General features: G+C 34.4%; 1 protein-coding gene across 2 annotated transcripts in view; it reads right to left on the bottom strand.

Annotated features, from left to right (window-relative positions):
* Positions 1 to 218: 218 nt before the first annotated feature.
* LOC125678611 (dachshund homolog 1-like) overlaps positions 219 to 18,085 on the bottom strand; it is a 35,350-nt gene continuing 17,483 nt past the window's right edge. For both annotated transcript variants that reach the window (XM_056155839.1, XM_048917183.2), the window contains 8 exons: positions 13,791 to 13,986; positions 11,903 to 11,994; positions 10,488 to 10,601; positions 8,249 to 8,461; positions 3,249 to 3,332; positions 2,973 to 3,119; positions 2,802 to 2,864; positions 219 to 1,169 (listed from right to left, as the gene is read on the bottom strand). In XM_056155839.1, the coding sequence (XP_056011814.1) occupies positions 1,063 to 1,169; positions 2,802 to 2,864; positions 2,973 to 3,119; positions 3,249 to 3,332; positions 8,249 to 8,461; positions 10,488 to 10,601; positions 11,903 to 11,994; positions 13,791 to 13,986 (1,016 nt within the window). In that variant the 3' untranslated portion in view covers positions 219 to 1,062. The remainder of the gene's footprint in view (positions 1,170 to 2,801; positions 2,865 to 2,972; positions 3,120 to 3,248; positions 3,333 to 8,248; positions 8,462 to 10,487; positions 10,602 to 11,902; positions 11,995 to 13,790; positions 13,987 to 18,085) is intronic.

The following is an 18,085-nucleotide window of genomic DNA, read 5'->3' as shown; positions in this document are numbered from 1 at the left end:
GTGCGTTAACTAATACGCTACCCGATTTTTATAGTATAACTTGTTACTTAAATCAAAATATGCAATATCTATCTTATATTATGGAGGCCCACACCATTCATCTTCTTTGACATCAAGGAGTGTGCGTGTGTGTGTGTGTGTGTGGGGGGGGGGGGGGGGGGGGGGTGTCAATGTAACACGTCGGATCCTTGGAATCCTCATATACAGAAAAACCATTATTAGGTTACTTCCTTTTATTATTTTTTTTCACGTGACAAAATGAGGAATGTCATCATATTAAGATATACATGACTATATTACAATTTAATCCAACACAATGGGACTTTTCCCCAAGTTGATTGTGGACTGCTCTATACATGATACCAACAAGGGTTGTAGCACCTAACACAAACTATATATTTATGACACATATTGCACTGTCTTCTCACTTATGACAACAATGAAACTTTCAGGAAATGATTGATCAAGCTATAACAAAACTAATAGTACTTTTCATCTTTATAACTACAGCCAAGACCTTTCAAAAAAAATTTTGTTTCGGAGTTCATACCCCTATGAATCTAAAGCAAGTAGAGCACCATTACTTTTCAACCCAGTACTGAAATCAAACAATATTCCTTCCAGAAAAGAAATTCTAAATTAGACCATTTCTACATGAAGAACTGAATTAACAGGCCTTTATACATACACGTACATGTATCAGGAAGTAAAATGCACAAGTAAATTCAATGTTCATATAACTATCATTACTTTGTGAAAATACATATGTACAACAGTAAAAATATCCATCAACTATTCTAAGGTTTTACTGTCTCATATGCTTTATGGAGGAGCTCTGAAAATTCAACAGAACAGCACTAAGGTTCTCTAAACACAAATACAAGCCAAAACTCTGCTGTTGTTCTGATAGCTGGGTAGTTGAAGCAAACAAATTGTCCTTTGCATGGAGACGAGTATTCATGAACCTTTTCTGTCTAGGGATAATGAAAACAGGTATATCTACACAGGTCCTACACTAGGTGGAGTACTGTGTTACTGTCTAACATTCATCTGGTTAGTCATTTACTGGACTTCTCCTTTCAGGGGGGTCATGTAAGGAAATCTCGTGCTGTTGTTGTTATGATTAATGAAACTTTCAAAAAGGTGGCTTGGTCTGTCCTGGGAAACATCTGAAAATGCAAAAATTCATATTCTGAAAATGTGGCAACCAGACGGAAAAGTCTCTGAGAAATATACGGGAGGCTACACAAGAAGAACAATTGGTACTATTACTTTGGGTAGGGGTATCATTACTGTGGGTAGGGGTATTATTACTGTGGGTAGGGGTACTATTACTGTGGGTAGGGGTGTTATTACTGTGGTTAGGGGTGTTATTACTATGGGTAGGGGTATTATTACTGTGGGTAGGGGTATTATTACTGTGGGTAGGGGTACTATTACTGTGGGTACCGGTATTATTACTGTGGGTAGGGGTACTATTACTGTGGTTAGGGGTGTTATTACTGTGGGTAGGGGTACTATTACTGTGGGTACCGGTATTATTACTGTGGGTAGGGGTACTATTACTGTGGTTAGGGGTGTTATTACTGTGGGTAGGGGTACTATTACTGTGGTTAGGGGTGTTATTACTGTGGGTAGGGGTATTATTACTATGGGTAGGGGTATCATTACTGTGGGTACCGGTATTATTACTGTGGTTAGGGGTATTATTACTGTGGGTAGGGGTACTATTACTATGGGTAGGGGTATTATTACTGTGGGTAGGGGTACTATTACTGTGGGTAGGGGTACTATTACTGTGGGTAGGGGTACTATTACTGTGGTTAGGGGTGTTATTACTATGGGTAGGGGTATCATTACTGTGGGTAGGGGTATTATTACTGTGGGTAGGGGTACTATTACTGTGGGTAGGGGTGTTATTACTGTGGGTAGGGGTGTTATTACTATGGGTAGGGGTACTATTACTATGGGTAGGGGTACTATTACTGTGGGTAGGGGTACTATTACTGTGGGTAGGTGTGTTATTACTATGGGTAGGGGTACTATTACTGTGGGTAGGGGTATTATTACTGTGGGTAGGGGTACTATTACTGTGGGTAGGGGTATTATTACTGTGGATAGGGGTACTATTATTGTGGGTAGGGGTATTATTACTGTGGGTACCGGTATTATTACTGTGGTTAGGGGTATTATTACTGTGGGTAGGGGTACTATTACTATGGGTAGGGGTATTATTACTGTGGGTAGGGGTACTATTACTGTGGGTAGGTGTGTTATTACTATGGGTAGGGGTACTATTACTGTGGTTAGGGGTGTTATTACTGTGGGTAGGGGTATTATTACTGTGGTTAGGGGTATTATTACTGTGGTTAGGGGTGTTATTACTGTGGGTAGGGGTACTATTACTGTGGGTAGGTGTGTTATTACTATGGGTAGGGGTATTATTACTGTGGGTAGGTGTGTTATTACTATGGGTAGGGGTATTATTACTGTGGGTAGGGGTATTATTACTGTGGTTAGGGGTATTATTACTGTGGTTAGGGGTGTTATTACTGTGGTTAGGGGTATTATTACTATGGGTAGGGGTATTATTACTGTGGGTAGGGGTATTATTACTGTGGGTAGGGGTATCATTACTGTGGGTAGGGGTATTATTACTGTGGGTAGGGGTATTATTACTGTGGGTAGGGGTACTATTACTATGGGTAGGGGTGTTATTACTATGGGTAGGGGTATTATTATTGTGGGTAGGGGTACTATTACTGTGGGTAAGGGTATTATTACTGTGGGTAGGGGTTTACCTGAGGATCTTCTTTCTGATTCAGAATTATTCTCTTTTTCTGTTTCCTTTTCATTTGGCGTGTCTGAAATAGCAAAAATCACAAGTAAATATTTCATTCTGCAATTTTTCTTTCTTTCAAATTAAAAGCTTCTTCCCTGTTGCATTAACAGGACAGGAGACGGGGTCTGACCTGGTACATTTTTGTCGGAGTCTTGGCTGGTGACGCTGGCAGTGTCATTAAGACTGTTCTTGTTTTCTTCAGTCTGGTTGCCACCCATCTGCTCTTGAAGTTTGCGACGAGCTCGCTTCTCCTTCTTGATTCGTCGTAATAACATGGCTGTAAAAGAGAAATCCGAACAGTGAATCCTAACCGTAAGTATAGCATTTCAACACTGTCTTCTGAACAAAGAAGTTTTTATAATACATCATCATTTTAGACATTTTAAATGAGGATCCATAAAAGTACCTCTGCTTTTTTGTTCCTCCACGAGCTGCTTCTCTAATCCTTCCCTCACCTCTTTCTCCCTGAGTAATTCCATTTTAAGCTCAGCTGAAGAAGTAAAAAACAATACATCATAGATTGTTGGCATTTGTATGACAAAACCCGTAGACTGTCACATCCATCATAATGATGAGCTTTGCTTACAAAGGACAAATTACCAATGCCTCACAATCATAATGCTCTTTGCATGTACTAATATCATCATGATTAGATTATTTGACCTCATAATTACATGGAAAACACTTTCTATAAGTACGCATGTAATGGTCATTTACTGAAAAATTGAGGGGGGAAGTCAATTATTTCTGAAACAGATGAACAATTTCCAAATGTGCAAATGTTTTTCAAAAGAAAAAGAAATATTTTGTATCAGACTATGATTGATTGAGAGAGGGGTATCAGAGTGTAATGCTTTGCAGATCCTTCTATCAATCAAGTCATTAGAATACAGATTCCCCTTAAAAAGCCCTCAGATTGGTAATGGTAAACTTATTACAAATGATAGGTTTGGGAGCCAAGTAGCACTGAATATGATAAATTACATGTATCATCCTTCAGTTCAATATCAAAAACGTATTGAATTTTGTTTTAATTAAAACAAGAGATACTACAATAAAAGCTCAGATTCAGGTACAATATTGAATTTATCTTCATTGTATTAATCAATCATGGTGATTAAGGGTTTCTTCATTTAGAAAATGCCTGCTAATAGCACAGAGCCTGGAATATAAGAATTGCACACTTGTTGAAATGAGCAAAAGTAGCTATTGTGTTGGATAAATAGTATTTATAAGACAAGAATATTGCAGACAGTGATTATTTGTAATGCTGCTGGGTGTACGAAATGTTTGGCTTTAATGGATAACCGTCATTGTTACTATTAATTACAGATAAATCATTTGATCTGAATCACAGACGAGAAAAAAACCTGACAGACTCATTCCAAATAATGGATCATTTAATAATGTCCATTTCCATATATCATGTTTTTACCTAAATTATTTGTCCAATCTGATATATGAAACTAGCTTTAGGACAATATCCTAGCATTAGAAATATGGAATGGAATCTCTTTCTGTCATTCATAGAGTCATTTAGGATTTCTTGTCACTGGAAATATAAAACAATGGCTCACAAAATGCCTGGTGGAGTAGCCCTGAATTGACCTGAAACTGATCGAATCACTTGATACCTCTAAAAAATGACACAATTCCCATTTCCTCTAATTAATGAAGAGAAAAATAACAAAAAGGTATAACTCATCAGATGATTCTGCAGATGAAAGACTTGCATTGTCATGTAACAGACTCTATTAGAATTAATCCATACAGCTTTTTAATCTCTCTGATGATGTAACTATCATTTCAATTCTTTAAAACCACTAATCCTAATTGTGTTTCAAAATGAAAAATTCTTTTTTTTGTCTAGAATAGGTTCTTCTCTATTCCCATCGCTAGGTATCATCTGATGTTCTGATTCAAAATAATGACAAAGATAATTGAAAACTGAATTCATTGATATGAATTGCTGCAAGACTTGTCCCACAATTCCTTTGGGTTTGGTTAATTTCCTGCTTAACCAATTAAAATACTAGGATTTCATTTTTGTTTTCGTCATCTATCATGAACTGACAAGCACAAAATGAACATTTCTTGCAGTCTTTTTGCCTCTGCATTGATGTGACCAGAGGGATAATCATATCGAAGCTATCACACCATGTGCCCATGGGGACCAAACCAAAACTGTTTTCATTACTATCAATATAAAATAATCGTAATCACAAAATCATAAATGTCTGTCAATCTTTGTTGTCTTCTTCAACATAGTAGCTTTAAGAACCAAGGTGCACTACCAAAAATCACTTTGCCTTACTGGGTAAATCAGTCTTCTGTATCTTCGTTACAGATAATTTATGCCATGTCACATGTCCATTAAAACTATGGTAAAAAGTGTCAACTAAGTAAATTCCTGTCACGGTATGTCTGTATCATTGTTTAATAGATTTGGATACCTTCTGATCTATATATGTACGAAGCATTATATGAACTGATGGATTTAAAACCTGAATTACTACTGCTATCAGATTTCCAAAGTCAACGCAAGTAACACTGTAAAAGTAATTTTTCATTATAGTGAAATTTTACAAGAAGTTTTATTTCATGAACAAAGTATATCTGCTATCTTATGCAGCGTTTAATAAACAATAACTTACGAGTTCCATGATCAAGCATTCTAGTACAGAATAAGCCTGCAACATGCAGGGTATCATTTCACAGATTTAAAACATATGAATGCTAAAACCCCGTAATTTTGTGTGTGGTAATGAATGCGAATATGATCAGACAGCAGATTAATATCATTAGCTGGTTACATTAGCTTGTCAGCTTTTTAATACAATCATGTGCCTTTTTACTCTAGTGATCATTCTTTGTAAATGTGTTGAAGTTGTATGCTGATGGGAGGAGACATGACAAGTGAGAAAAGAGGCACATTGCCACTATAGAAGAATTGTAACAGTCATACAATAGATGCAAATTAGCACAACAGCCTCGGTCTGCTGAAACTTGAGATTTTCAATTTTTCTCAGCTTCTATCAATGAAAAGCTCTTCTTCGTATCACCAGTGGACATGGCAAGCAGATGATGTTTTTTTTACAAGTCCAAGCACATTTCATATGCAATAGATGCAACATAATAAAATATCATTTGCCATAAAATCATTACTGAAGTAGGACTCATGCAAAATGCATGGTATTATCAAAATGTGAGATTATTTTTTTTTAATTGTACATCTGAATTTGGAATGAATTGCTGGGTATTTGAAATAAACAAATACATGCCAGATCCCCGCTGGAGATATTCATATTTCAAATTAAATATTCTAAAAAAAATTATAAAATCAGAGTTAAGGTTTTATTAAGGATGAATAGAAGATAATTTATTTATATCATATCCATATGTCATAGTATAACATTTGTAATATTTTTCCGTGCTTGGACGGTTTTTATAGCCGACATTTAACACTAACTTAGGTTCAGGTAGTGAGTTAGTGCTGCCTGCACGCCCATCTCATCTTCACATCATTTACAAATCAAAACTAGAATAAATTCTTTTTCTCTCTTAGTTTTTTATTATTTTGATTTTGTATAGTAAAATCTGAAACCCCAGATACTATCAGTGCTTTATACAGATTTCCATCATTTTCAGTTTATAATTATTTTCAGTCTCTACAATGTTCCAACTTCACTGTTGCATGAAATAATGATCGTTAGGAACATTCATCTTGTTCAGCCTAAAATCAGCATCAGAGGGAAATCTTTCGTTTATGACTTTAAATATGTATTCAGCTTGCATTTAATTATAGGAACATAAAAAGCTTTGTGTACTTAGATTCTGGGCATGATGTACTCTGACCTAAAGATTCCTTTTTAAATGAAAAAAAAATCTAGTCTGCTTACAATTCTGGCATCTAGTTTTACAATATCTTCTTTATATAAATGAGTGTAAATGCTTATGACTTTTCTAAATTTGAATTGCAGTTGTAAATTCTATTATTTTACCTACCCATAGTATCTTTAATTAATCATATGGCATATTTCAATATGCAAATATTGCACACCAAAGAGTAAAAGCATAAAACTATTGTTGACTGTGGTGAAGTTGCATGTTGACTAGTAATGTTTTCAACTTTTTCTTCCCATTCCTATGCATGCGTGTTAATGCCAAGTATTGACTTCATATATGGCTCATCGAAGCCCACTGGTAAAGTTCTTTATTCCAATTAATTGACACCTTGTGACAATACTGATTTATTCAAATACTGCTAATTCCAAAGCAAACATTTAAATGAATCAGAATTTGATTTACAGCTTTCTAAATAACAGCCACTTAATCATTCTGAACACTGTTTTAATTTCATTCCAACTGAATGTTCTTTTCGATTTCAGTTGAGCGAAAAATTTCTCTGGGAATAATGTATTGAGAATTAGAGTAACACAGCAATGGTGAATTCAAATAAGTGATAAATACAAGATTTTCTTTTTTGAACAAAAGTAGTATAATTTGGTTGGATTGTCGGACTAGTCTGGGTGATTGGGTGCGGAATCAATGAAGCATCCGCAACAACGGCTCAAAACGCACTGATGACCCTCGGATCACAAGATCCAAATGTTATTGCTCTTGTTTCAGTGCCTTTTACAATCATTTCATTCATTGGTTTTTAAGAGGGTCAGCCAGTAATACATATATTTGATATTTTTTCAGTGCACATTTGCAAGATGGAACCGGGATTAATGGGCATCTTTTCACATTGATAGTAGGCTATGAGATTTTTATTGTATCAAGGAATGATGTAAAACCCATAATAATCGGTTTCATACCAGAACATTCAGTGGTGTATCTTCCCTTTCATTAAAGGTCATTCTTCATCCCCCACGACCTTGTGATCCCTAGTCCTTGCATGAGTGACATAATTATATCTTTTCCTTTCCAGATGCATTTAAATGCAAAAGTTATGGGAGAATTTCTAACTAATTCAAATGTTTAAGATTGCAATGATGTAATACAAGTCAAACAGAGATAAGATCTCTGCAGCTGAGATGAAACGATGAATATCGGATATTATTACCCGATTCTGTCAAAAAATTGTCAACAAGAGAATTTACTATTAGCAGTGATAAAAGTGTTTTCTTCCATTAATTGCTGAACTCCTTGTAAGGGTGAAAAATAATTTGATATAGGCATCAAAAGAATGGTCCGATATGTGTCAAATTTCTCATAAAGAGAACAAAAGCCACTTCTTGACTATTCAAGTATTTTGTGTTTTTTCATTCATTCATTGAAGTGCAAAGTCTGCACATCAGGAATAGGAAATAAGGCTATTGGGACTTATCATGAAAATGGAGGACAAGATTTCAATTTCTATCTGATAGTGAAGGCCAGAAGGTGAGGGGGGCATATACTTACTCTTTTCAATGCTGAGTTGCCTCTCATGATGACGGGCATTTTCTGCAGCGACTTTCAGGAGTCCTTGGATGTTCAGTAAAAGGGTTTCTATGGAGGAGATGTTGGGAATTTCTCCATTCTGAATCTGTGTCTGGAATGAGGATACCGGGGTCACTTTATCCTCCAGGTCACTTGTGTTTAGGGAGTCGCTGCCTGCCAAGCTGTCTTCCAGGTCTTCAAACAAAAGTTGAAATTAAATTAGGCACAGAATTTTAGAATAAAACAGTAACTGCTGCTCAAAGAGAAAGAATGCAATGGGGTGCACCCTCACACAATACAAGTAAAAGTATCATACAATGAAATACCACCAACTATTAGAAGTTCTGATCATTTGTAACTTCTGAAAGCTTATTAACAACTTACACTTGGAGTGTTGCTAAGGAATGCATTATTTTATTAAGCTACACTTAATCATTTGTAGAAGTGTTTGGCTTGAAACATTCTCCGTATTTTCTTGAAAAAACAACCTCAGATAATAGCCATTAATTCAGATCAGCCTAATTGAAAACACAATTCGTATCAATCCATACATACGATTCATACCCCACAAATCACACGTATGACTGACCCTGATAAGAGCATGCTGTAACACATCAAATGTATGTAGCTCAAAACGTATTAACTACTAATGTGCATATTTACAAGAATTCTAATCGACTGTCATCTTTTGTGTTGGAATGAGGCTTCCCTCCCTCCTGATGACTGATTCGTTAGAGCCTCACTTCTTCAGACAGAACTTGTTTATTATTTATATGGATGAACAAATGTTTAACACCTGCACAAATGTTACATCATATTTAGAGAGTAAAATTCATATCCCAAGTATCTGACAAAAGCCTGACCATTTGTTGTGTATCAGCTTTATAACTAGGGTGACACCGGGTCAACAGCTTGGCTTTACTTGGTGAGCACTGTATCAGTATTGTCTTTCCCATCTGTCAGTTAATAATGAGAATATCTTTATACCCCAAATCCATTAATTGTAGGTCTGGTGATTGTGAAAATTGGAGAATGTAAAAATAAAAAAAGAATTCTTTACATGCTTTAAAGGTATGGTTTGTGTGTGTGTCAAAATCCTATGATATTCTACATACTTTTGGATTTTGAGTGATGATTAAATAAAACCTTTATAACCTTGAGATTTTTAAAGATCTTGTCTGTGAGTTCTTCCTGACAGTAAAATGACAGGGCACCCACAGTCCTCTAATTACTGAACAAATAATCTTTCTCTATCACTGATTTGATGATCTGCCTTATGGCCAATCAATCAGTAAGGACTGGGACTGAATTTATTCAACTGATAAAAACAATGTTTTTCTTCATCTGATTGAAACAAAATTCTTATTTCATGCATGCCAGCATTGTCAACATAAAATCTCTAGTCATCAAAAACCACCACATACCTTCCAGGGACATGCCGTTTCCAGCAAAATGGTCACAGAAATGTTTGTAACATCTAATCGTGTACAGTTATTAACATCCCTGTGAGGAATCTACTATTTTTCCTGGGTATTGGGCTCAAAGTGAGTTTTTCATTATCTAGCATTTAATTGCATTCCATCTAAAATGATCAAATTTGTGGTCAGCTCAAATGATTCGATGACATTAGCAGCCAAAGAACCTGAAGGATGCAGAGCCAGAAATTAAATTTCCACATCAACAATTTCTTAATGTATTGAAAAATAGTCATTTGTGTTACGAAGAGATTTTTTTCCATCCACTTTTTTCTTTCAAATGTATGTACATGTATGATTGCATTTTATTAGGCTCAGCGATTCAATATCATTCTCTAATTTTTTTTTTCTTCTAGAAAGAAAACCCCCTTGTTTTCAGCAATATAAATCTTGGCATGTGCTTGAACACCTGCAGATATTTTCTGATAGATAATCACAAAATTGTTTGTTGAATAATTGTGTGGATATCAATCCCCAAATTTGTTTTCTCAAATTGGATCTTAAGATGAGTAGAATAACTCCTGACGTGAGGACACAGGATTCCAGCGGTCATTTCTATTACTTCAAGCGTAGAATAAAATTCTGGAGGAAGTATCTCTTTGGAAATATTAAAATCCTTGCTTCTTACAGGAAATTAAACTTCAGTAAAATAAAACTTGTATTGATACAGATGTTTCATTCATGTTTATTGGTTCCCAGTCCCCCTCCCCATCTCCAGCAGTAACCAGCAACCAGAGTATACCTACCATCATTATGATCATCAGAGAGCCTGTCATCATCTTCATCTTCGCTTTTCCCATGGTATTTAGTAGAGAGATCTTTAGCATGGCCATTCACTTGTAAATTCAAAGGTTTGTTATCTGAAATAAAGAAAAAGAAACAAGAAAAATTAATCTTGTTAAAAGACTTCTGCGCAGTTAACAATTATGCCACGAGTTATTAAATCTTGTGAAGCTATATATTAAATTTTATCAAAGAACAGACTGAGTCACATTTTGTTTGTTCCTTGTGAATTTCATTCTTGCACAAATGGCATAAAAGAATGCTTCTTTTTTCTCAAATGTTGACTCTAAGTTTATCAGAAATGTAAAGACTACAGGTTTGTCTTTAATGTGGATAATCTCCAAAGCTTACTAAAGAAAAACAGACTAAAGACAACTGAACAACTGCTACTACCCAGCACAAAGAGGTAAACATTGGAAAAAAATTTCTTCTTCAAAAATCACAAAAAAAAAACCCACAACCCTGAGCTGATGGGGAGTGAATGAAGTCACAAATAGTGGAACATTTACACCGAGTTATTAGTATGCTGCCTCTTTTCATACTCGAGGTAGAAATATTAATTACATGAAACAGTTTTCCATTAACATGTAATTAACCCCCTGTGATCTGCCTGAACACAGACAGAAAAGCGAAATTGAATTAATTTTACAAGTGTAAAAGAAAATTAAAGTTGGGCAATAAAATAAATACATTTAATCATTCAATTCAATAAAGTAATTTAGAGGCTCATTAAGAATCATAAGTCGCAAGTGTACTAATCAGAATTGGGAAGGAGCCCTTCCCGGCATGATATAGCTGCAATACCTTTGAATGGCAAATACGTGTTTAAAGATTTGAAGGCAATTTATTCTGAATTGATATTTGTTGTGAGACTTGAGTAGTGGCATTTTTCTGACGACTTCAGAATCAGACTCACAGTAGTAAGCAAGAGTTTCAACAATCTACGATCCCCGGAGTTATCTCTGAGCAACTGAATGTGTTCATAAAATTGTACTTGTGATAATTCGTAGAAAATATCATTTCATATCGTGTAATTAGGGCTTCCACTTGATGGAGACTCTAATATAAAGCTCGCACAGTCTGGGGGATAGCATCCTGGAAACCTACATAATAGTTACATTTCAGATGATTTTCGATAATAAAAAGAATTGAATTATTTTTTCTGATATGATGAAAGCTACAGTAAATGCTTCTTTTAAACAAATGTTCTTTCAATTTAGCAGTAAATTGATTTTGGTGATACCATGTGAAAAAATCTTGTACAATGAAAAAAAAAATTCATCTGGTAAGCTAACAGCTTCTTTAGTTTTCCTCCCATCAAACAAATGATATAGTTTTTGAAATTTGAATATCTGAAATACTTCTAAGATAGTCTTACTGTCATAATCCAAACTTCGAAGTCTGTCTGAGTCATAATGTGGCGATGTCATGTGACCTTTTACGGAATTGTCCATTCTGTCATCCCGACACCTGAAAGAAGATAATCTTATCCATCATTTCACATTGAATTTCTGCAATTCCAACCTTGCATGTGGTTATGCATTTTATTAATTAATTAGGAAATTACTCATGTAACCTGCATATATTAAAAACTAATCTGTAGTTAATTGATAGCTTGCAAGAAATCTACACCAAATTTTCAGGAATACAGTTTACAGCAGATCAAGTACAGTATATATCTACAATTGTTCAGCTATGTGCATTTAAATATGATACATAACATCTGTAGTGCTGCTTGCTTGTTTATCATAAAAATGCATCTATCCACATCTTGTAATTATTCCCATTAATATTTCATCTGACAATTTTCTTCATTTGAAATACATTTCTTCACATCCTATTTTTTTTCCTTGCTGCTGGAACAAACAGATTAGCTCATGTCAAACAGGTTTTGTACCTTCAGATTCAAACAAAATTTCAAATGTTGCAGAGTCTTTCATCTGCAATCTCTACAGTGCTTCTGAGGAAGTGCAAACGTTTCTAGCTGAACAATCCATTAGAAACAAACATTGCTTCGGACCAGAACATTTTCTATGATATTTCATTTTCTCACAAAGAGATTTTGATCAAAACTGAAAACTGTAATTATGCTTTGCTGCAGGTTATATGAAACTGGATGTTCCCAAATTTTTTTGATTTCATCTGCTGATTAAATAACTGAACAATATAATCATTAGAGACACCATTTTAACAAGATAGAATCTGGAAGCAAATTCAGATATCACAGGTACGGAGCAACCCAGAAATACGTTTCCAGTTAATTCCTTTTGATTATCTAAGTATTTTGAAAGTGTTTGTTTGATTCAGTAAATTTTACAAACTCTTCATAATGAGAAGAGAGCATCTGTCAAGCAAAAAAGAAATTATTAATTAATAGTTTCTTTTCTTATCGGTTACAATATGCGTAACATCTATTTACAGAAAAAAAATAAATTAAAAAATCTACCACTAATTGTACAGATCAAAAAGATGCCTTCCTTTACATACACAATATAACAAAATACAAATCAGATTTAATGAAAAACAATTTCTTTTAAGTCAATGTTGAATTTAATTCTGCACATTATTTATTAGAGATATTATGGATTTACTTTGAATAGATGAATGCACAAATTACCACTGTGGTTGTCATATTAGCTTAATATCAAATATTTATTGTGGTCGACATTTACAAGATGGTATCTAATAGTGCTCTCTCTAATCTATGACATGTATAAAAAATTGTATATAGATTTTCTTTATTTCTGAGAAAATTCAATTTTTTCTTATCAATAATTCTCACTTTTGAAGCGTAACATTATCATAAAAAATGCATTTCCTTCTCTAGTTATCTGTGACATCTGGACAGGAAAAGCACATGGATACTTAAAATTCATATCCTTATATTGCACAAAATAAATTTTGTGTTAAATCAAATCAATAAACAGGAATTGAAAGGGAAATGAGATAAATATGGCTTTGGTTTCTTCCTTCTCATTGAGAGGACTTCTTCATTCTCCAAGTTCCTGTTCTACTCGGATTCTTCTAACAATACATAAAACTTACATCTAACTTGATGATTTGAGAAAAAATTTCAAGTATAAATATACACTAGAAACTTTTAAAGAAATCCTTCCAGTGTTTTTGTGTAAAAGTTAAAGAATATGATCAAATATTCAAAGGCAACACGCCATCTACTTTTTCTTTAAGTCAATCGTAGAAAACGGCAGCTAATTTAAAATTTCACTTGCACCATTTCAAATATTAAAACAGTGTTAATAGGTTACCTTGGTGATATGAGGTCAGAATCTGAGCTTGACCTGTCTTTTATTATGGAACCTTCATGTCGCAGTCCAAGGTGGGTGGCCATTGCCATGGAAACTGGTGGGCTCATTATGTTTACAGGGTTAAGTGGCATAAAAGGAGCAAGTGGGCCCATAGCATAGGGATGATGGGCAAATCCATTTAAGAAGGCTTTCCTGTCTGCAAAGAAGAAATAAGGGTGGAATTATACTGACTGCAAGATTTGTTCTTCACTTAAAATATCAATTTCTTGAGCCGGCCATTTCTTCCATGAGAAATTGATAACAAATGACCTTGAAGTTTGGTTCAATTCTCTCTGTCCTAATTTAGAATGTTAACAGAACTCTAAAATATGTCAAGATACCTAAACAAATTTTGATAATGAAAAAATGAATTATGCAAAGGAGTTTCATAGTGTGACTCTATCCGGAACCGCTTCTCTTAGCAGGGCTGCCTCGGAAGCTGGCCTTGCGCAATCATCACCTGCAGGAAGCTCGACAGTGATGCTCACCATGGGAAGTTAAATAGAACTGGGCCACTTCAGCCCCCCTTGTTTCTCAGCAATCAATGATTGGTTGTTATATCTTCAATTGATCCCCAGTCCCCAATAATTGAAAAGCCAAGCCTTTTCCATTTAAAAAGATTTTTACAAAACCTAACTATTTACTAAGAGTGATCAAAAGTTTGAATCTTGCCATTTATAACACACAGATAGATCAATTGAAACAACTTATTGGATGTTTCATAAATGCCCATAATGGACTTCTCCTTTTTCATTTCTAAAAGTCATTTGTATATATTTTCTTTGCAAACAGATGTCTAATGGTCAAAGGGATTTTGTTAATATACGAGATTTCAGTGTAGGTCTAAACCAGCCTAAGTTTTCATCAATAATTCCATTTACCTAGAACTATTATCACATTGTTTAATTAGTTGTAACATACTCATTTATTAATTCAAGCAATGGAAAAAGACCACCGAAGGAAGCCATTAGTCTTAACACAAAAGTGAAATTTCAGGCTTCCCTGACAACCTTTGCTCAGTGATAAAATTTCATGACGAGTTGGTATCTAATAAAAATCATAAATACTTTAATTCTAAATCAATTGATCATGGGGCTATATTTTCTTTTATTAAAACTAGTAAATAGATGATTTCTCTTGGATAAAAAGCTATGTATTGATTTTAATGTCACAGACCTAATTTTGACTGTTATAAAGAGGGTTTGTGCCCAGCGGTTAAAACATTAAGGTCGCAACATTTGAAATGAAATAGATTCTTATTTAAAAACACCTTTGAATATTGCATGACAATTTTAATACTCCATTATCGAAATCCATCAAAAACAAATCCTTTTGGAAAGTAAATTATTTCTGGAAGATATGGGGGTTTTGAACATGTCGTATCATATAAATCCGCTGCGTTAACAAATTATTTGATGTTTCAGGTGTAGGCCAGTTAGATTTACTGTCAGAGTACATCAGTGCTACAACTCTAAGCTCTTAATATGAATGAAAGGTCTGAATTAAATGACAAAATGAATTGTTTTGTAACTTTTAATGTCACACCATGGTACATGTATTCTAAATTGAAAAAAAAAGAAAAGAAGAATGCAGCATTTTATCTGAGTGAAACTTCTTGCTATAAAAATGAATTAATTTATTAACTTTTTTCCCCGATATTCGCTGTTCTGTAGTTATATTTGACAATGATATTGAGGATGCATGAGAGACAATCGTTTATCTGATTGTGAAATCTGTGTTAATTGACCAGTCAACCCAGAAAAGCGAATTCTATTTCCCAGCCTAGACAGATAAGGTCATCTGAATATATGTTTACATTTTGTCATTTCCCGGAATTCAAAGAAATCTCATGTAAAATTTACATTCAGCAGAAAACAATCATTTGAACAAATGAAGACAATTGTTCTTTTGTCAAGTTGTGACATATTTCTTATTCATGGCTATTGAAGATCTAAGGGACATAACTTACATAATGCAGGATTAATGAGTTGGATGTGTTACCTGATTTCTCTCATTATTAATCAAAGAAACACAGTCTTAAAGGATTTTACGACATTTACACCACCCAAAAGGAAAGAAAGGAAATAAACGCCAGTTCAGTTATTGCTTTGCTCTCAGCAGTGGCATACTAACGCAAATGTACTCTCAGAGTTCAAATAGGTCTGCAATAAAAGTTCTGAGAGTAAGGCACCCTTAGATCTCATTAGACTGTGATAATCATGAGTCATGTTAATTAAGGAAAACAATAGTGCTAGAGATCCCTTTTAACATATCATGGTATGATAAATACATTGTAAATTTGGTACATGTATCACTACTCCAGTAAAAAAAAACTTTGAATCCTACCAAAACTCCCTTTCCTTGGTTTTCCCTCCAAGAGGAATTGTGCAAGATTATCCACTGCGTCCTATGAGTTGACTTGGGAGTTTAGCCAGTATATGACCAAAAAGGATATGTGTCTGCAAAACCCTGTGTTCCCCAGTGTGGCTAACTTGTTCTTACTATGATCTTAATAATGACCTTGAACTTTATCATTCACATAGATTATACTGATCACCAAGTTTAAAGTCGCTACCTAAAAGATATAGCTTAAAAGTTATGACCAAGTTAAAGCTGCTGACAAACAGATAAAAAACAAAAGAAAAAAAGTGCAATTGGAAGGATAGGAAAACCAGGAATTTGCTTTTTTTAAAAGAATATTTTTTGCTTGCCGTCATCTGTAGATGTTACGCTACAATGGTCACATTGGGAGTAAATTACACAGGATTTCTATATTAACTTTATGACTTCATATATCTTTGAAAAAGTTCCATTTATTTTAATGTTGCAATGATATAATTAATAAAACAAGGCTGGCAATGATAATGCGATCCATTAGTAAATGAAGGCAAAGGTGTGGGTTTCACTAATGTGCAAATAATCTAAATCATATAATAAGTTTCAAACCCTTTCATTGATAAAGCATATACCTTTCTCAGAATGTGTTCTACAAGGCCACAGGATTTCATGAAAAAACATGAATAGTTTTTATCACATTTTCTTCATCTGATCAACAAATTCCTAGAGTTAATCTCATATAGCATTGGCATCAATAACCTTGGGTTGTAATTTTGTTACCTCTGAGGCACCCTTTGTATTTGTTAACCATAAAAACAATGTTTTTCTACTCGCATCTATTTTGATGGAAGGACAGAATTCTTTCCAATGCATTGACTTCATTGAAAAAAGATCTGTATGTGTTTCAGGGCCATAGGTACGAGAGAACAGAACGATTATAATTACAGGTTTCTGTACATTACATCTGTAGAATTTTCCACCGTCATGACCATGTGACTAACAGTCCCTCCCATGACTGGAAATTGACCGAATTCACCCCACGGTAGGCTTGACGTACAGTCGGCGTATTGCCGTGACGCATTCACAAGGACAACTAGTTGAATTGTAACGATTGCCATCAAACATTCTTGATCAAATTTGTTTTGAGGTTTTTTTTGTGTCAATCTTATCAAAGTTATTTTAAACAAAAAGGCAAATGTTGAAGAAAAGCCATATAAGTAAATAAGCATATTGAAAACACCCATTAGCAGCATTGATACTCCAGGAGAGGGCACGATTTAATATGGATAGCTGCATATGAATTTATGTAACTATTCACTCTGAACTGAATTCTTTCTGCAATTTTTTCTCTCAGATAACGTGATTTGCTATAAATTAAACTGTAAATGTGTTGGGAGCTGACCATTACTGCATATGACAGATCTGACCTGATCAGTCCAGCACAAATTGTAGTTGTCACAGAGAGACAGTCCAGTGGTCTCTAATCACTGGTCATATTACATGCCTTCATTGCCACCAATTGAAGAAAAACACAGAATTCCATTTATTTCATATAAAAAGGAAAAAGTCATTTTCCGAAATATCAGTGGCCAGATAAGAAAATAGGGAAGGTGACTAAAGTTAATGAGTCTGTCATGCCAAACTTGTGTTCTGTCAATGTCCTAAAGATTTAAGATTCAATTAATGATGCTTGATAAATACAATTATATGCAAAATAAATTGTACAGTGTTTATTTCCTCCATCCACATTTTAAAATAATTACTGTTTTGTTTAGATATCTTTAAATATTCTATGGGCATATTATCCATGGCTATAATTGTTTTCCCGTTCACAAGGTCCAACTCAATACACACTGCTTGCCTTTGATAGCAATTCCTCCCTTATCATAAGCAATTTCCTTATTCAAAATTATGTCACT

The sequence above is a fragment of the Ostrea edulis genome, chromosome 2 (assembly GCF_947568905.1).
Source record: "Ostrea edulis chromosome 2, xbOstEdul1.1, whole genome shotgun sequence".
NCBI classification, from domain to species: domain Eukaryota; kingdom Metazoa; phylum Mollusca; class Bivalvia; order Ostreida; family Ostreidae; genus Ostrea; species Ostrea edulis.
Note: the sequence above shows the minus strand (reverse complement) of the source record. Positions and strands in the feature narration are given on the sequence as shown.